General features: G+C 44.5%; 1 protein-coding gene across 2 annotated transcripts in view; it reads left to right on the forward strand.

Moving 5' to 3' along the window:
- Window positions 1–2,726: 2,726 nt before the first annotated feature.
- The window catches only part of GPATCH8 (G-patch domain containing 8), an 84,922-nt gene continuing 66,979 nt past the window's right edge, over window positions 2,727–20,669 (forward strand). The window contains exons 1-2 of one of the 2 annotated variants that reach the window (XM_053363179.1): window positions 2,763–2,874; window positions 5,154–5,184. In XM_053363179.1, coding sequence (XP_053219154.1) covers window positions 5,179–5,184 — 6 coding nt within the window. In that variant the 5' untranslated portion in view covers window positions 2,763–2,874; window positions 5,154–5,178. Of the gene's footprint in view, window positions 2,875–5,153; window positions 5,185–20,669 lie in introns of both variants that reach the window. The other variant, XM_053363178.1, reaches the window with a different exon arrangement.

The raw sequence follows: 20,669 nt of genomic DNA on the forward strand, positions 1-20,669 counted from the left end.
TCACAGGCCAGAACTGAACTGAACTGAAGGCTTCAGCCAGCCTGCTTATATAGAGCTCCAATACAACGCAACTGTAACAACTTTCTGTAACTATCCAATCACTGAACGTCACTTTCAATCCCTTATTTGCATATGCGGACCTGAGTGAAAACTATCTACAGTATCCCTCTGCTGGCCCAGGGTGAGAACTTCAGTACATAACAGTTACCTCAGGCGTTGGTTACCTGAACACACTGAGGCGTTCTGAAGGAACTCAACCAGAGGCAGAAAATGTTTATGAAGCATGGCGGTGTGACAGGGACAATGGAGAACAGAGACGCCCTTTTATATTAAAAAATCCTGTCTTCTCAATGGAGAAAGAAGAAGCCAAGACACTGTTTGATCACAGGGGTCAGCAAACTTTTTCAGCAGGGGGCCGGTCCACTGTCCCTCAGACCTTGTGGGGGGCCGGACTATATTTTGGGAAAAAATATGAACGAATTCCTATGCCCCACAAATATCCCAGAAATGCATTTTAAATAAAAGCACACATTCTACTCATGTAAAAACACACTGATTCCTGGACCGTCTGCAGGCCGGAGTTAGAAGGCGACTGGGCCGGATCCGGCCCCCGGGCCTTAGTTTGCCTACCCATGGTTTAATGTGTTGCAAGCAAATAGCAGGAAAACTGGGAATTAGGAGCTGGGCGAAAAGCCACACACACCGTCCTGGCTGTCGTGATTCTCAGGCCCGATTAGATTTCTGAAGTCTGTGGTATTGGGTTTGATTCATAGAGGGGTATATTAGAGAACTTTTTTAAAACATCAACAGCAACAGAACCTCCAGGGGTATTTTGAAGTCTCTTAAAAGAAAAAGAAATCAGATCAATGAGCTGCTCATTAAAATTATTATTATATATTGATGTATATATATTATATTTTCCCTGACAGGGACTCAAGGTGGCTTTCAGATAAAATAAGAACACCTTAGAAATATAAGGGGAGGGGGAATAATTAAAAACATATAAAACCACCTCCATCATTCTGCCTGGACACTGAGGTCCAGCGCTGAAGGCCTTCTGGCAGTTCCCTCTCTGCAAGAAGCCAAATTACAGGGAACCAGGCAGAGGGCCTTCTCGGTAGTGGCACCCGCCCTGTGGAACGCCCTCCCACCAGATATCAAAGAGAAAAACAACTACCAGACTTTTAGAAGACATCTGAAGGCAGCCCTGTTTAGCGAAGCTTTTAATGTTTAATAGGTTGTTGTATCTTGGTGTTCTGTTGGAAGCCGCCCAGAGTGCCCGGGGTATAAATAATAAATTATTATTATTATTATTATTATTATTATTATTATTATTATTAACCATAATGGAATTAAGACATACAGAAAGTTACAATAAAGACAGCATGGTGCCGGCTCTTTCATTAAAACAGTGAGTTTCCAAAAGCCTGGTGGAACAAGGTCTTCACCCACTGGCAGAAGAACAACAAGGAGGAAACCAGTCTAAGTTCTCTAGGGAAGGAGTTCCCAAGTTGTCTGGGAGCAGCCACCACCAAGAAGGCCCTCTCCTGCGTCCCCACCAAGTGTCCCTGTGATGATGGCAGGAGCGAGAGAAGGGCCTATCCCCCCCCCCGAAGTTCTCAAAACAGGTCAGGTTCATATGAAGGGAACAGTGCCTTTCAGATAGCTTGGACCCAAGCCATACTCAATTATGAATTAAACGAATGATAAAACCCAGGATTTAAGCGTAGCTACTACAACTGGGTGATTGCCTGCATCCACCCCCACCCCCCGACAAAAGGCAGCATAACTGGACATGAGTTTCCTTTCCAGCTCAAGATAAAAGGCAATTTTATGGAATTTTAAATATTAAAAAACACACACCCCTGCAATGGACGAGCGAGGTCCCAGCTAAAGAAGAATGGCAATTTAAGCTGATGGAATATGCACAGCTTGCAAACTTAACATATAGAATAAGAGAACATACGTTTAGAGAAGATTGGAAAATGTTTACAGTATTGAATATATGGGGGGAAATTGTGTACACTTGAAAACGTTGGCAGCATTAAGATAAACCCAACAGTGTAAATACGTTTTGATGGATGTAATAATGGAATACTGAATGGTTTCGTTTATGTAAAATATGCAGGGATATATGATATGCAAAATGAACCATCGAAAGAGAAGGGAAGTCATTGATATTTTAAGGATGCTTAAATGAGTATTTTAAATTGTAAAAAAATTAAAATATACAAACACCCTGCCAGTCCCAGGAAACTGCTCTATTTTTCTGTTGACGTTATAGTGCTGCAGACTGCGGGGGTTACCACAGCCCTGCAAGTCAGACCACCGCTTCTGTTGTAGGTCAGCCATGTGGGGCTGAAGCTCTTTCGGCCGGAAATCACAAAACACCCCCGAGGTTGCAGCAAAGGCCAATCTATTTAAATCCTCCTTCTCGCAGTCCAAACGCGGCATCCAGCCGCGTGCAAAAAAACAACAACTGGCGCATTGTTGACTTGTTGCCTGCTGCGCTTAAAAAAATTAAATTAAATTCCCTTACTCGGAACGAGACCCGAGTTAGAACGAGTAGTATCTCCTTTGCAGCCACTTCCACCTCCGCTCAAATCCCGGCTTGCCTCCATAGGCGGCCGAAGAGAACCCGGAAGTCGAGAGCCATCGCTAAGTCTTTTCCTCTCTGAGGCGTCTCTTGCTCTTTCTCTCTCTGCGCGCGCGCGCGCACAAAGCGAAACGAGACCCGCCGTCGGGCGGGCGCGCGCACGTCGAGCGGCGTACGGCCCCCGTTTCCTTCGTCGCAGTCTCCTGACTAAGGTAGAGGCGAACCGAGGCAAAATGGCGGACAGGTTCTCCCGCTTCAACGAGGACAGGGACTTCCAGGTAACCGATGTCCGGCGGCGGCGAGAGCGAGAGAGAGAGAGAGGGGGGGGAAGCCGGCTCTTGGCCTCTTTGAATCCCTCTTCTTCCCCTGCTCCTTGACTCCTTGGGAAGTGGCGAAGGCCCCCCCCCAATTTCCCCCTTATTACCCCCTCCCCCAGCTTAGGTTTGCTGAGGCCTCGCCCTAATAGGGGGTCCCTCATCTGCCCCCCCCCAAAAAAAAACTTGTTTGGGTGTTGAGATATGTGTGCGAATCCTACCCCTTTGCCTCTTCCCGAGTATTCCCCTGCCCCCCGCCCGCCCTTCTCCCAGCCAGGTGCGGTGGAGCTGGCTGGTGTTTCCCCCTCTCCCCAGGCTGGTTTTCCTCCGATCTGGGGCTCCTTCAAGGATTTGGGTGGGATGGCGAGGGATGCGCTCCCTTGTGTTGCTCCACCAGCAGCAGCAGCAAGGAAGGCGAGGCGACTCCCTGTTTTGCCGTTCCTATCCGTTGCCATAGGAGATCCGGGGAAGAAAACAGGTCTTTGGGGGGGCTTCGAGGGAGGATCAGCCGCGTCTTACTCCGCCGCCTTCCCCTGACTTTTAATATCGGAGGTTAACGTGAAAGTACCTATTTTGTTCCCCGCCCCCCACTCTCCAGCCCTAGGATTACCGAGTTTACGATGCTCCCGTCCTTCCCCTCCTTGTCACTCTCCGAGGACAAAAAAGGGAGTCTAGAATAATGAGCGTCTTCAGGCAGTTACTGCTCTTTATTGTGTAACTCCCTCCTGTAGATAGGGATATGGTGTGTGTGTTTGTGTGTGTGTGTGGTGCCCTAGCTCAACTATGGGAGTTTTGTTACCTTTCTGCTCACACACAAGTTTTATGTAAATATGAACATCTGTTTTTTGTCTTCGGTGAGTGCTTTGGGTGTCTTGTCTAATGGTCTCCTTTTTTATGTTGAGGAGGTGAGAATGGCAGTACAGAAAATGAAACGTTGAGATTGAGCGACACATGATAGAAAAATAAGGCCCTGGCCATATTGACTGGTCAAGTGGGGGAGGTCATATCTCTTTACATTAAGAGAACAACTCTCCTTTTTTTTTTTTACCTGACTCTTGCTTTCTTGACACAGAGGAACAATGAGGATGGGGAAGCAAGCCCCAGCTGTCAGAGCTCTGTTCAATACCATCCCTGCCCTGCAGGTATCTGGATGAAGGATTGCGTGCACCTCTTTTTATTTTGGCTGTTGTTGTTTTTTTCTGGCTAGACGATAATTGAACAGGCAATTTTGAGGTATAATTTCCAGTTGTATCCACTGAAATTGGAGAGAGTGAAGTTCTGTGGGAACTTCAGGATTCTCCTTGTGATTTTTGTCGCTCTCCTGCCAGCCCCAAAGGGGAAAGTGTGGGGACAGAGGGGTAGCTTAGATTGTCATTTACTGGACTTACTGAGGATACTGCGTTTGGTATGCATTAGTAGTAGTGGCTGATCTTTAGATGGGTGTTCCAGATGGTTATGGTCACTGAGTCTCATGGTGATGGCCTAATTTGACAAGAAAATCATAATTATGCATGTTGCATAATATTAGACAGGTGTCTTGACAGAGGCCTTCCTTGCAAATTACTTCTTGATAGGCTGCAAAAGCTTGAAGTAAACACAATCTGTTCCTTTGGAAATAAACATTCATATGCAAACTTAGGTTGTCCATTTGCACCGTTCAGATTTCTGCCTCTTAAAACTAGTTGGCATTTGCTAAGTTTGGGCATCTTTGCTATAGCATACTAGCACTGTGGAAAAGCATTGAATAATGCATAAATATTGGGGGGGTGGCTTTCTGTTATCTGGATGAAAACAAACCCTTTTGCAGCCTCAAAAGTACTGCATTACAGCTGCATATCCTGGTTAACAGAAAATTTGGGTCAGCGGATAGATTCTGACTGATGCACAATATTGTTGGTTTGTGTGTGTGTGCTTTTGTTTTGCTTTGTTAGATTTCAGCTTCTTTTTTAGTGCTATATGAAAATAGCAGTCATTCCAGCAACCCGATTAAGAGGGATTTAGGGATATTCAAGGTAACTGGGACAGTGCATGGAAAATACAGTTTAGCATAGATAATTGTGAAATAAGATGTCTGATGGGGGCTGGCATGCAGGGTCTGCCTATGCAGACGTTATTTTTGAAGTCCTTTCTGCAGCAGTAGGAGCTTCTGAACTTGTTTTAGATCTGAAGAAGCCATGTTTATCCTCAAGTTGAATGGTTATTTCTTTAACCCCACCCCCACCCCTCTTATCTGTCCTCCATAGGGGAGATGCTGCACAGGATTGTAGGATGATGGTAAGCTTTTTAAAGAAGTAGTTTCAATTAAACAGTTAACTTTTGAAAACACCATCAAGGTATAGGGTTAGTTCTTGCTAGAGGCAAACAGAGGAACTTATAAAGCACTTAATTTGGAAAGTAACAGAAGGATTGTGACTTGACAGGGTCCACATAATTAACTGCTGATTAGAAATTCGACTCTGGTCTTGTAGATCCAGTAGTCTGAGGGATTGCTCTCTTTGAAATATAGTATAGTGATGGAAGTAGTATACTTAAGGGGCTGTATACTGGACTGGAGTATACTGCATCCTCACATTAATCTTTTAGGTAGCTATTTTGCCACTTCTGTGGTATGATGTAATGGTCAAATTGTCTTGGAAGTCGCCTCAAAAAAAATTCTCTCTTGAATTGCTCTACTTGATGAGGCTGCAATGTCCTCATAATTCTAGTTGGAGCTTATTTATCCCAGGTTACTTCTAGTCATAGGGACGCGGGTGACTCTGTGGTCTAAACCACTGAGCCTAGAGCTTGCCGATCAGAAGGTCGGCGGTTTGAATCCCGTTGCTCAGTCCCTGCTCCTGCCAACCTAGCAGTTCAAAAGCATGTCAAAGTGCAAGTAGATAAATAGGTACCGTTGTGGTGGGAAGGTAAACGGCGTTTCTTTTTTAAAAAATAATAATATTAAAAGTTTAAAGATTACAGAAAGAAGAAAAAAAAGAGAAAGATTAAACAAAACAAATCAATACATTACAATACATGAAAGAAACAAAAAAAAACAATACATCAAAACAAAAGCAAAAACAATTAAAAACACATCCAATATTTCCATATCTTTGTCTTTCATTTACTTGTTTCATCGACCTCCTCACACCTCCCTTTTTTGTATTCTAGTTATTAATTATTTCAGCAAATCCTTTCCATCTTTCTCTGTTTTCTGTCATATAATTATCTTAATTTATTTTAACCTTATCTTACCATTAATACCATAAAACTTATTTGTACTTAACTCCTTATAACATTTCTACTAAAGCCATGTAATTTCATTCCAACATTTTTCTAACACTCATTAATTTTACAATATTTCTATAAATAAATTTTAAACTTTTTTCCAATCTTCTTCCACCGTCTCTTCTCCCTGGTCTCGGATTCTGCCAGTCCTTTCTATCAATTCTATATGGTCCATCAACCTGGTGATCTTCTGTCCGAGGCTCTTAACTCTTTTCCATGTCCCTTCTGCAGATCTTCTTCATATTTATACATACACTTTATTTTATCTTCTGCTGATCTTGTTCTTAATTTCCTTCCTTTGCCGCTGAGGAGTAGATCTCGGGGAAGCTCCAACCTAACAATGTCTTTATTCCTTCTCGACAGGTCAGCCCATTCTCCGTAGTCAAAACTAAAGTCCAAAAGATATTTCAGGACGTGTTTCAAAATCCCTCCAAAACTGAAGGCCCCCACAACTCCAATCTCCTCCTGACCCAAATCCAGGTCCCAAAAGCCAGAACATCCCTGCATAAGGGGATCTGTCCAACTTTCCTTCTCCAATCCAAGCGGGGCTCCAATCCTCAAAATCTGACTTTCTCTAAATTCAGTCATAGAAGGCAACAACTTATATTCATCAAATTGCCTCTGTAAGGCTGGGGCTCTCTCCACTTGTATTACTTGAGGTTCAACAACAACTTTCTCCCTCGCCTTCTCCACAACTTGCCATGTCAAAGTAGATTCCTGAGTAGTTTCTGTATAGATGTTCACTTTTTGTCCCAAATCAGTCACTTTTTGTCCCAGATTATCAATTTTAATAGTCATCACATCCGTCTTCTTATGAAGCTGTTCCAATGAAGCACTTATCTTGCAAAATGCAATCACTAAGGCTTCTTCTGTCGACATTCTTACCAGTCCAAGGTCAATCCCTGATTCTCACGGTCTTTTATCTCTGCAGCTGGAAAATTCCCCAGCTCCACTCCTGTAACAGTTTCAAAGGCTCCCTCTAGAGGAAACAATTTCTATTTGTATCAGTCCTTTTAAACGCAGATCCAGCACCAAAATTAGTTTCAATTTTCAGTTACTTTTGCTCCTTTTTAAGCGCAGAAGGAAACAATGGAAACAATATATTTCTCTTGTTTAACAATCTGTCAACATACGTTTTATTCACAGTTTTATTCACAGTCAATGAACTTTCCCAAAACGTCAATCTTACTGGCAGCCCGTTTCCAGGTTCAAAACGGTGGTAATTTATCTTTCTTCACTCTCTCTCCTGCAGGCTTAGGCGATCTAAAATTTCCCCCCTCTTCTCCTGCTTCCAAGGGGGGTTTAACGATTTTAGCCGATGGAGGTTTAATTCTTTACAGAAGACTTTCCAAGACTTTAGCTTGCAGCCTCTTTGCTTCAGTCTATTTACAAAAGGGGGAGGTGGACTTCCTGTTTAAAACCTCCCCGTTTCGGTGCCAAATTAAGACGTTTAAAAATCCAATTTTCCGTTCTACTCACGGATAGTTGTTTCAAGATCAAATTTTCCACAGGAAAAAGTCAGCGCTCTCCGGCAACAGCAATGCGGCTTCACTCCGTGAAAAAAGCAGTCGATTCAAAGCACCGCGCCACTCACCCCACGTCACTCCGGATCCCCGAAACTGGGTTTCCCCGCGAGTAGGGGAGGCGCAAAAGGTGCCAGCCGAATCCCACGTTCACAGGCTTCTCCCGCCTGTGGTTTTTATGGGTCCCCGCCTTCGCCGTGGCGGCCAGACCCTAAATTCCTCCCGATCAGAGGAATTCCGCCATTGTCCGGAGGCGCCAACCCGGAAGTCCGGTAAACGGCGTTTCCGTGCGCTGCTCTGGTTCGCCAGAAGCGGCTTAGTCATGCTGGCCACATGACCTGGAAGCTGTACGCCGGCTCCCTCGGCCAATAAAGCGAGATGACCACCGCAACCCCAGAGTCGTCTGCGACTGGACCTAACGGTCAGGGGTCCCTTTACCTTTACCTTTTTACTTCCAGTCATGCCTGCTTTTTAACTGGTTCCCTTATAGATGGGTTCTCCGTGTTTTCTCAAAAGAGAACCACAGCATTGTGTTTTTGTTTTGAGAAAGCAAAAGAAAGACCATTTAAATTTATCAAGCTGTATAAACGTAGCAAAAGATGTGTCGCTTATTCTAATAGAAGATCCCATTGTACTTAATGTGGCAAGGATTTGAGTGGGTGTGTTAAAGCATTTAATTATCTTTAGTTAGCCAGTTCTCACGAAATCTTTAAGCAGAAGCTCTGTGTGTGCAAATTCATGCTTAATGGAGAGATGGTACAGGGGCACAAGTTGTGGTGATAATAACGGAAGAGGCATCAGAGGATGACTGAGCTAAGATAATAATTTTATATAAGTTTTTAAATTCATGATGATCCTCAGTTGTTAAGGTTAGGAATGTAATATTTTTGTTGTTTAGTTGTCACCTTGCCGACAAAGGAATGTAATATACTTAAGGCATATACATTGCTCCCTTATAACTAAATTTGCAGGGTGGATTACAACAAGAATAAAAACCAAAAAACCAAAACTGTAAGGTAGACCAATGACAGTTAAAAGCAGCCCCCCAAAAGTTGCAAAGATAAAACTGACTAGAGCAGATTAAAAGGCTTATGAAAATAAAAAGGTATCTTCTTGGCACTAAAATAACATATTTAGTTTATTTAATTAATTTATAATACCACTATATCATTAAAAATATAGAGAAAGATATAGATAAACAGTGATAAGTGCCAGACAAGCCTCCCTGATGAAGGCATTCTGTAGCTGAGGTGCCACCACTGAGAAGGTCCTTTCCCCAGTATCCCCCTGTCATACCTCATCTCTTGGCAGGGCACCCTAAAAAGGTCTTCAAAAGATGATTTTATGGCCTAGGTTGGTACATAGGAACAGCCTGCTGGATCAGGCCAACTAAATGCCAGTGGGAAAACTGGTAGGCAGCACAAAAACACCCCCTTCCTGTGACTTCCAGCCACTGGTATTCAGAAGCATTACTGCCTCTGGCTATGGAGGCAGAGCAGAGCCGACTTGGCTAGTCTCCACACATTAATCTTTCAGGTACTCTGGTCTCAAGTCGTAAAAGGCTTTAAAGGTCAACAACAGCACTGTGCGTTCGGCCTCGAATGGACAGGGAGCCACTGAAGTTGGCTCATCACCAAAATGATACTGTATAGTCTAAGGTGCACAAAGCATTCGCCGAATCATCTTTATATAAGAACTGCCAGTGACCTATTGTAATATGGTTTTATCTGTTAAGCAATTTTCAGTAATACTACTACTACTACTCCCTCCCTCCCTGTTTCCTGTTAATTTCTTCTAGTGGTTACTAGAACGATTGTTCACTATAAGTAAACAGGTGGGGAGAGAATCTACCCTCAGTGACAAATTGGTTGTTTGGAATTTGGGATGTGGTATACAGTATATGTGTATATATTTGTATACTGTATATATATTTGTATACAGTATATATATTTGTATATATTTGTATACAGTATATGTGTATACAGTATACGTGCTATACAGTATACAGTATATATTTGGGATGTGGTATACAGTATACAGGGACGCAGGTGGCGCAGGGACGCGGGTGGCGCTGTGGGTAAAAGCCTCAGCGCCTAGGGCTTGCCGATCGAAAGGTCGGCGGTTCGAATCCCCGCTGCGGGGTGCGCTCCCGCTGCTCGGTCCCAGCGCCTGCCAACCTAGCAGTTCGAAAGCACCCCCGGGTGCAAGTAGATAAATAGGGACCGCTTACCACCGGGAAGGTAAACGGCGTTCCGTGTGCTGCGCTGGCTCGCCAGATGCAGCTTGTCACGCTGGCCACGTGACCCGGAAGTGTCTGCAGACAGCGCTGGCTCCCAGCCTATAGAGTGAGATGAGCGCACAACCCCAGAGTCTGTCAAGACTGGCCCGTACGAGCAGGGGTACCTTTACCTTTTTTATACAGTATATGATCAAATTTAATAAATATTGTCAGGATAAAGAAAGAGGCGTTGAAAAACTGAGTATAGTGTATTTGAAACCGAAGATTTAGGATCTTGTTTCAGTCATATTTGTTGGGTCTTCTAAGCATTGCATTTATTATGGTGAATTAGGTTTCTGATAAGGTTTTGCAATATATGTTTGTAGGGTAGGCTAATGCATAGAGAAAAAAATTAATGATTCGAACTATTTAAAGTTATTTGTATGCCTTTATAGGAAGCTTAAACTTTTCTATAGCCTGCCTCTGTCTCTTCATAGTTCTGTCCTTGACCTTCACTTTTCCACCCTAAGATACACAAAGGTCTCCTACTACCTGTCCTTTCTTCTTTACTTTTTCCTGTGTCTGGATAATCACCAGAAATTTAGTTGGTTCTGTGTTTTTCTCCTGCAAATTCTTCATGCATTGTATATGTAACAAAATTTATTAATATTCCTACCTTGTTACCCCCATCTTTATCATTTTACTTTTCCTTATATTGTGTCCGTCAGCGTTAAAATTGAGGAGGTAAGCTTCTTGTTCGAGGGGTCTACTGCTTTTGCTTATTTTATTGTTTAAAGCACCTACTATACTGATGGCGCTATATAATAACAGAAAAGCAAAATGTTAATCGTAGTGAGATTCCAGGAATATTGCTAGAATATGGCAACAGCTTGTATTAGGACCTTGCAGAAGAAAGTCTGCCCTTCTCCCATTATATTCCTACCTTAAATTCACCCTGCAACTACATAGTGTGGAAATAATGTGGTTAATTTGTCTGTTTTTGTCATGCATGCCAGATGTTTCTGCAGAGTCTGCGAGGCATTACCATCAATTCTGAATAGCTTTCTGGGTTACAGCGTTGTAATCTCTTGCAAAGTCTGTTGCCTAGTCTGAAAATGTTTACCACCTAAAAACTAACTTCTTCTAGTCTTTCTCTTCTTAAAAACATATTTGTGACCTTTACAAAAGAAGGCAACAAAACTTACTAGCCCACCTGCCCTCGTGTACCAAGTCGATGATTAGTGCCTAAAAGAGAATGGGGTATTTCATTTATATCATGAGCAAATAGCGGGTGAAAAATCCCTTTAGGCCAGCAAGTTTGGAAATTTGTTGTTGTTTAGTCATTTAGTCGTGTCCGACTCTTCGTGATCCCATGGACCAGAGCACGCCAGGCACTCCTGTCTTCCACTGCTTCCCGCAGCTTGGTCAAACTCATGCTGGTAGCTTTGAGAACACTGTCCAGCCATCTCGTCCTCTGCCGTCCCCTTCTCCTTGTGCCCTCCATCTTTCCCAACATCAGGGTCTTTTCCAGGGAGTCTTCTCGTGAGATGGCCAAAGTATTGGAGCCTCAGCTTCAGGATCTGTCCTTCTAGTGAGCACTCAGGGCTGATTTCCTTAAGAATGGACAGGTTTGATCTTCTTGCAGTCCATGGGACTCTCAAGAGTCTCCAAGTTTGGAAATATGCTGGCCCAACCCACAGATCATGTAACCTTGATTTCAGAAACTATAATCACAACATAAACTGGGTCAGTGAGTCAAAAGCATGCTAGCAAACATCCTGCAGGTGACCAGGCAAATGTGAGTTGCCTTCAACAGGGAAGCTTTACCCACAAAGGAAGTTGGTCCTTGCCTTGCATTCTCTTTTCTTCTGTAAGAGAACCAAACTCTGGAGGAGATGAATGTGACCCCATTGACTATCTGTTTAAGAACCTGTTTGGGCACTCCTGTGTGAATGCTTAAGAGTGGTTCTGGATAACACCAGATGATTAAAAGAGTTAAATGCATCTCTATGTTAAAAAAGCTGTATCCGTCCTACCTCTTTCAAGGATTCTCAAACTTGCCTCCACACAAGTCAAACTCAGCTCAGTGCAGATCCTGGGACCCTGCAAACAGGGACAAGGATTGCTGGAGGAGACTGAAGAGAGTGAGCTCGTGTCTTTTGGAGCCTGAGGGTATATGTGGCTGATTGCTATGTGGGAACACAGGATCTGACGGTGAGGAGTTACAGCTCAGAGGAAGCCAGGCTGAGGGAGGAGTTAGCAACCAGCAGCAGTCAAGCTTAGCTCACTGCAGATCCTGGGATCTTGCAAGCAGAGCTCATAAACAGGGGCGTTTGCAAGGATGTTTAGTGGGGGGAGTTTAAGGGGAAGGCCCAGAGTTCTGTTTCTTGGTGTGCAAAGGGCCAGAGACATGGAGGGCAAAGGAGCTGCTGCAGTGACCTGTAACACCTGTGCCATGTTTGTCATTCTGCCAGAGAGCAAGCAACAGTAGACTTGTAGCAAGTGCAAGCTGGTTGTCATGCCGGAAGAGAAGGTGCAGCAACTTGAGGCCCGTCTAACCAGACCTCAAGCAACAGGACAACATGCAGAGTTACTTGATACAACTGAGTTGACTGGGATTGAGCACCAAGATGCGATGGGGTGCCCCCAGGGTGGAGAAAGATTGCCCATTGCAAGAGTCTAACCCAGGGGTCAGCAAACTTTTTCAGCAGGGGCTGGTCCCCTGTCCCTCAGACTTTGTGGAAGGCTGGACTATATTTTTTTGGGGGGGGGAATTGATGCAAGAGCACCATGAGCCCCATTGGCTGCTTACCTGTGTCTTGCGAGCAGCAGTGGCTGGCAGCAGCGGAGGGACGATGAGCGGTGTGCAAAATGGCTCTGGAGAGGGGCTGCTTAAAATGGCGACCTGCTGCTGCTGGCACCAACAAAGCCCAGCCCCCTTCCTCCTCTAGGCAGGGCAGGGAGAAGCCAGGAGGATGGAGGGAGGAGGTGCTGGCGCTGCCGCCGTGGAAGGGAGAGGGGAAAGAATGTGCGTGCTGGCGATCCACATGGCGATTCCCGGACCGTCTGCAGGCTGGATCCAGAATGCAATTGGGCCTGATCCGGTCCATGGACCTTAGTTTGCTGACCCATGGTCTAACTCTTGGAGAAATGTGATGCACAGAAGTAGGACAGTCACAAAACACACTTCATTAGAGTTGCAAAATCGCTTCCATGCTCTTACCTTGGACATGGATTCTGGGCCAGAGGAGCTAGGACAGCAGTTCCAACCTCAGAAGACACGAAGGTGGCTGTGAAAGGTACAGTGCATAGGACGATTATTGCCACTCCCCAGAGGAGAAAGAGACAGGAGGAGATGGATTTGGAGGAGTCTTTTTCCATTCTTGATCTAACCCCATCAGATCCAAGGCTACTGATCGTGGATGAGTATGGTGATAACGTACTTGCTACCTTCCATGGAGACAACATTAGAGAAAGGGAATTGCAGCCCAGAGATGACAAGCTGGGAGGAAGAAGTAGGAAGTATTCAAACCATAAGTTTCCGGCCTTTGTAATTTATCCCAACAATATCAAAATAAGCTCCAGTAAACAAGAGGGGAAGACTCGAGAATGACAGAAGCAGACCTCAGAACACTCCAAGCAGCCTTTGGAAGGCACAGCCCATAGAATGATTTCTGCTACTCCCCAGAGGAGGAGGAGGAGGAGGAGGAGGAGGAGACGAGTGGTGGTGATAGGTGACTCCCTGTCTTGGAGAACAAGTGAGGTCCCTACAGACAAGGTGGGCAAATGTCCCCATCTTCAAAAAGAAGAAAAAGGAAGACCCAGGTTACTACAGTACTGACCGGTGAGCTTGACATCGACACCAGGGAAGGTCCTAGAATAGATAATTCAGCAGTTGGTCTGTGAGTATTTAGAAAATGATGCTGTGATTACTAACACCCAACATGGGTTTCTCAAAAATAAGTCATGCCAGACCAATCTGATTTCTTTTTTTGATGCAATTGCAAACGTGGTAGATCAGGGAAATGCTGTGGACATAGTGTATCTTGATTTCAGTAAAGCTTTTGACAAAGTTCCCCATAATATTCTCAGGAGGAAGCTGGTAAAATGTGGGTTGAAAGAGGTAACTGTTAGGTAGATTTGTAGCTGGTTGACTGACCGAACCCAAAGATTCCTCGTCATCCTGGAAAAAAGTGACAAGTGGGGTGTCGCAGGGTTCTGTCCTGGGTCTGTTGTTGTTTAATGTCTTTATAAATGAATTGGATGACGGAATTGAGGGGATGCTCATCAAATTTCCAGATGACACCAAACTGGGAGGGGTAGTTAATGCCACAGAAGACAGAATTAGAATTCAAAATGATCTCGATAGATTGGAGAACTGGGTGCAAGCTAACAAAATGAATTTCAATAGGGACAAATGTAAGGTTCTGCACTTAGGCAGGAAGAACCAAATGCACAGATATAGGATGGGGACACCTGGCTTACTAGCAGTACATGTGAAAAGCATCTAGGGGTCTTGATGGACCACAAGCTTAACATGAGTCAACAGTGTGATGCAGCAGCAAAAAAAAGCTAATGCTATTCTAGGCTTCATCAACAGAAGTATAGTGTCCAGATCAAGGGAAGTAATAGTACCACTCTATTCTGCCTTAGTCAGACCACACTTGGAATCCTGTGTCCAGTTCTGGGCACCACAATTTAAGAAGGATGTTGACAAGCTGGAATGTGTGCAAAGGAGGGCAACCAAGATGATCAAGGGTCTGGAAACTAAGCCTTATGAGGAGCGCTTGAAGGAGCTGGGAATGTTTAGCCTGGAAAAGAGGAGACTGAGAGCAGATATGATAAAGGTAAAGGTAAAGGTACCCCTGCCCGTACGGGCCAGTCTTGCCAGACTCTAGGGTTGTGCGCTCATCTCACTCTATAGGCTGGGAGCCAGCGCTGTCCGCAGACACTTCCGGGTCACGTGGCCAGCGTGACAAGCTGCATCTGGCGAGCCAGCGCAGCACACGGAACGCCGTTTACCTTCCCGCTGGTAAGCGGTCCCTATTTATCTACTTGCACCCGGGGGTGCTTTCGAACTGCTAGGTTGGCAGGCGCTGGGACCGAGCAGCGGGAGCGCACCCCGCAGCGGGGATTCGAACCGCCAACCTTTCGATCGGCAAGCCCTAGGCGCTGAGGCTTTTACCCACAGCGCCACCCGCGTCCCTGCAGATATGATAGCCACCTTCAAATATCTTAAGGGCTGTCACATGGAGGAGGGAGCATGCTTGTTTTCTCCTGCTTTGGAGGGTAGGACTTGAACCAATGGCTTCAAGTTGCAAGAAAGGAGATTCCGACTAAACATTTGGAAAAACTTCCTGACAGTAAGACCTGTTCAGTAGTGGAACAGACTCCCACGAGAAGTGGTGGACCCTCCTTCCTTGGAAGTTTTTAAACAGAGGTTGGATGGACATCTGTCATGGATGCTTTAGCTGAGGTTCCTGCATTGCCGGGGGTTGGACTAGATGACCCTTGGGTTCCCTTCCAACTCTAAGATTCTATGATTCTAAGTCCTTTTTTCACCTTCAGTTCAGGGCCGTTTTTCATCGTAGTTCATAAGTACACACTTGCTATCATTTGTATACTCAGGGCCTGTTTACCAATCCAGGACCTGCTATCTTCAGAACAATTCTTGCCTAAGCAAACAACAAATTCCAGGGTGCTTCAAACACACACCCTTACTAGCTTTCTTTCAGGATCCGTAGCTTCTCTAAGAGGCGCTGAGCTCCACCTACAAAAGGTACTAGCCCCACAGCTGTTCACTTTAGTCAGCAGAGTAAGATTTTTTCAGTTAATCTCCTTGCTCTGAACTTGCAGAAGCCTTGGGATGATCTCTGAATTGTTTAAAGAAACGTGAAGCCAAAAACAGTTCCGGGGTTATTGATTCAACATAAGCTCTCATATGGACAAGCCTTCAGCATCTCATCTCCACTAATAACTGGATCGAACCTTCAGCAGCAAGCTGACTTCCCCTGCCATCCAGATTCTGTCTGTATGTGGCTCTGTTGGACTTACTGAGCTTTTCCTGCCTAGACTATGATGCTTCCTCTCAGCTTTTTATGTCTCTTGCTGGGTTCCAGATCCCCCTCTGCTTTGGGGGAGGGCAGCAGTTGTCCTACACCTTTGACTATAAACATCAAAACAGTTTGCACTTTTACCTTCAGGCTGTGCATTGGGAGCGGCATCCCAAAACTGAGTTCTTGGGTTGCACAGTTTTCTCTGTGCTTGCAGGTTTTATGCACAAATGACTTGCAAGGGATTCCTCTTACTGCAGTGTCAGGCCTCATTCTGCCTTATTCCATTGATCAAACTGTAGAGACAGAATGTGTAATAACAGCAGAAAGGAAAGCTGCCTCCTGCTGCGGCCTTAAACCGAAACCTGATTGCTCATTATTTGTTTCCACCCAGATAACGTAACGGAATGAAGATTATATTCCTGAGGCTACAGTTATTTTTTTTATGCAGCGGTGTTAGACAATGGGAGGGACACACACACACACACACACACACACACACACACACGGCAGGGTAAATCTTGACAGATTTAGGATTGTAGGAGAATCTTCCTGCTTTCTTGGATATGATTTTTCCTCTATAACCCCATCTTTTAAGGGTACCCAAGCCTCGTTTTGAGTAGGTCAAGCTGCAAAACTCTTTGAAGCTCACATAATGCTGCTGTAGTGCAGATTTGAAATGTAGGGCAATCATTCCCCACTCCACCTTTATTGTATGCAAAGACAAAGAAACTGACTGAAGGGGACAGGTGCGGAGCAAGCAGATTGCCTCTCCATCAGTGATACCTCCTGCTGTAGCTCCCATGTTTCTTCTGCTATCTTATGACTGTCTCATTTGTTCCAGCTCTTTTCTTGCTGTCCACCCCCTCTTCCCTGCCTTGGTAGCTGCATTTGTGAAGCCATGTTTTAAGGGCTGTATAGAACTTAAAAACAACCAGTTCCCACTGAAGGGCTTTCAGCGCCGTTTAATAGGCAAGGCAGTAACGTTTGCAGGGAAGAGAGGCAGAGGCAGGCTTTGATTATTAAGCAGTGAGGATGGGCTAGGAGAGTGAAGTGAGGTGAGGGTGGCTTAAGAAAGGCTTTGCAAAGGAAGAAGAACTGTGTAAGCACTGTGTATAGGCACTGTGTAGGATAGTACACAGAGGTGGGCGTGGGAGAAGGAAACAAAGGGAGCCAACACAAGCTGAATTTGCACAGGCTGAAGGGAGTGGATAATGCCAGGAAAGCTTCATGAAGAATTGATGCTGCTGTAGAGCAAAATCAGAAACCCAAGTGAGGAGCACAGAGGCTAAAGATGAACCTCAAGAATAAAATAAGGAGGTACAGTACAGCTAGAAGGCAAGATGCCCATGGAAGAAGAGACTAAACAGGAGGTGATGGTCTGTTGAGGGATTCAGAGTGCAAAAATCAGCTTGTGGAGATTCTGAGAAGGAGGGAAGTTTTTGGCTTAGACTTCTTAGATGTGGGAAAGGAAGGTAGGCAGAAGCCACAGTGGTTGAGAATGGAGGAAAGGCTGCTGACAGTGGCAGGAGAGGGAGAGGTTCAGATGAAAATCTGAGTTTAGTCGCCACTGTGTAGCAGGCTGCTTCTAAAGAGATTTCTAGATGCTTTTCACAATGGTTTTGGGCAAAAGAGGAATGGTGAAACAATAGAATTTATTCCTAGAGAACTTAATGACTGAAGAGGATATAAGAGTTTTCTAATTTAACACATAACACCTTTCAAAAATTTCTAGGGTGGTTTACAACAATTCATAAAATGCAATAAGGTAGTGGTAATTAATTTTAAAAAGTTTGCAACAGTAAAAGAGGCAATACAGTAGAACCTTGACTTACCACTGCCCCCCCCCCCGCAACTCATGAACAATCCAACTCGCGACCGCGGCAAACCTGGAAGTAAATGCCAGGTTTGCCACGATTCGCGCATGCACAGAAGTGGCTTCTGCCAACTGCATATGTGCAGAAGTGGCTGCCGCTATCTGCACATGCGCAGGACAGCGCTACCGCCGAATGAGCAAGCACAGAACAGTGCTTCTCCCAGCGACCCTGTGCTGCACTGTGTTGGTTTAGCGCAGCGTGCAGGAACTCGCCGAGCAGGCGACTCGATTCAGGGGTGGCTCGTGGGCCGGTTAAACGACCCCCATGGACCGCTTGTGGCCCATGGGCCTTAGGTTGCCAACCCCTTCTGTAGAGCTTCCTCAGAGTGTGCTGTCAAGGCTGCGTCATCTGCAAACATCATCTCTCGGATAATGGCCTGCTACACTTTTGTCTTGGTGTAGAGACGTGCCAGGTTGAACAGACTCTCATTGCTCCTTTAGTGGATGTACACACTGTCTTCAGCTGAGCACCAGGGAGAAGAATATGTCAAAGAGAGTTTCACTTCGCTGTTTATAGGGAATGCATCCGAAATTATTTGCCATTTCGTTTGGCACCCACACCCTAGGTCCCAGGAGCCACATGGCTCCTAGCATTCCTGTCCCAGCTTCTAACACTGGTGTTGTGGTACTTTCCTTGACATTTGCTAAGGACACAGGAGAATCATGCTCACTGCCCTGGGCTCCGTTGAGGAACAGTAGGATAATCTTAAAAGATTTTTTTCAATTTTAAAAAACCATCCTTGCGACAAAACAGAGTCTTTCCACTTCCCAGGACCACATGCCACTGCCTTTGATTGTGCAGCCTGCATGCCTCATATTTGCTTAGAGGGGAATGTTTGTAAAATGAAGCACACCAAAGAGAAATCTATCTGCTCATGCAGTGTCACAAAGCAAGATCACTTGCTTGAAGACATAAGTGTCCAGAACACTCTGGAAGCAATGGCTAGTAGCTACAGAGCAGAACAGTGTCCTTTCATGACATGAAAAGTTAATGTCCAAGAGTTGTTAGACACATCTAAATTGTAACGTATTTGTACTGAATTTGTACCATAAGAAATATGATACATGATCTACTGCCATTTATAAAATTGAGACTTAAAAAGCCATGTTTTCTTGCCCTTTGTTCATTCTCTCACATCTCTCACTTTTGCTGTGAAAGTGAGATTTTAAGAATTTGATTTAACCGATGCCTGAATGCAGTATGCACAAATGTATTAGAAAATATTTTTAACACAGAGTATAAAGTTAAATATATTTATATTACATACAGATATCACTTAAACCAAGTTATGTTATTGTCAGTAGGCATATACTAGAACTGACATTTTAAAATAAAAAAGATGCAATTTTAATGTGATGATTCTCATCTGACTTTTGTTTCATTCTACTTAATCACTGGCTCTTGTCTACTCTGTGAAGTGTCCAAATATTGTTTGGCTGTTCTGTCAGGAAAATAATAGGTAAGTGTAAATGACAGGAGAGATGCACCAGGCTCCAATACTGGGGCAAGCATGCAAGAGTCAGAGTATCAGATGTCAGTGGCCAAACAAAGGTATTTTTGCATATTGATCACAGGCAATCTTCCACCCACAGTCTGAAGTAGTATAGTTGATTAACAGTTATACCATGTGTGGGATTTACTGGCCTGGTCAGGGAAAACCTGGATGTATGGGAATGCAATAGAAAAAGCAGTGAAAACAGCTAAAAAAGCTTAAAATCACTTTTTGAAATATGGCGTAGCCAGGATTGTTGGTTTTTTTGGGGGTAGTTTTTTGGGTGGGGGACTGAACCTCTGATTTGCATTGATTTCTACTTATTTGGGGGGCAGCTGCCCCCCTGACCCCCCTCCCCGGCTACACCCGTAGGGGGGCACAGGAAGGAAACAAGGTTGGGAGGGGGCCACAATCAGAAAAAGGTTGGGAAATTCTGGTCTAGACTAGGTTTTAGAAGTATAAATTGTCAAGAGACAGGTTGCTGAGACCCAGTGGATCATGTATCATGGTCCCTTTCCTGTGATATGAAATGAGACCCCCCCTAAAAGTGCCCTTGATGAGCATAACTCCTGCAAGGTGGTTCAGCAGCTTGCCTGCTCTTTCAGGAACAGCTTTGAGGCTTTAGGAGATGATAAACTGAACATGTTAACGGTGTGTTGCTGTTGTTCCAAAAGCTGCCTAAGAAAGCAGTGCAATATTTTGGTGGAGGCTTTCAAGAGATGTTTGCACAGATATATATCAGATACACTTGGCTTCCTTCAGCTATGCTTACATACAGGATGCTTTGATGTGGAAAAGGGATGTTGTAGACAAGATGATCCAGAGTTAAAGTTTGGTTTATTGGTTTGCTAAGTATGCAGTGTTTACTTTTCTACAAAAATGGTAATTGTTTGATGATGCCTGGGCTTCTGAGATAAAAGCAAAAAATGATTATTAAGTCTCTCCATTGTTCAGAGCAGTTTATTAACCTCGTTTATGCTGTGAACACAAGTCTCTCTTACAGTTCTACTAAATTAATGCTTGGAATATTTTGCTTTTTTTTCTTTTTCTTTGCCTTATCAAACAGGATGGCTTGATTTACAACCAGTGAAAAGGTTGCTTTAAATAAGTTTTAAATCAAGTTTAAACTGCCTGGGCATAGGAAGTAGTGCCTGCATCTTCTACCAGTCTGCTGTTTGCCTACCTGCAAATCCCTGAGCATTTGCCCACATGGTTTGATTTCATGGTGATGTCAGATTACTTGACGGTGGGCAGTCCCATGCTGCCCTGGCTTTATATGGGCCATCTGGTTCAGTATTGTCTACTCTTAGGAACATTGGTTCTCCAGGATTT

This window comes from Podarcis raffonei, chromosome 13, assembly GCF_027172205.1.
Source record: "Podarcis raffonei isolate rPodRaf1 chromosome 13, rPodRaf1.pri, whole genome shotgun sequence".
NCBI lineage: Eukaryota > Metazoa > Chordata > Lepidosauria > Squamata > Lacertidae > Podarcis > Podarcis raffonei.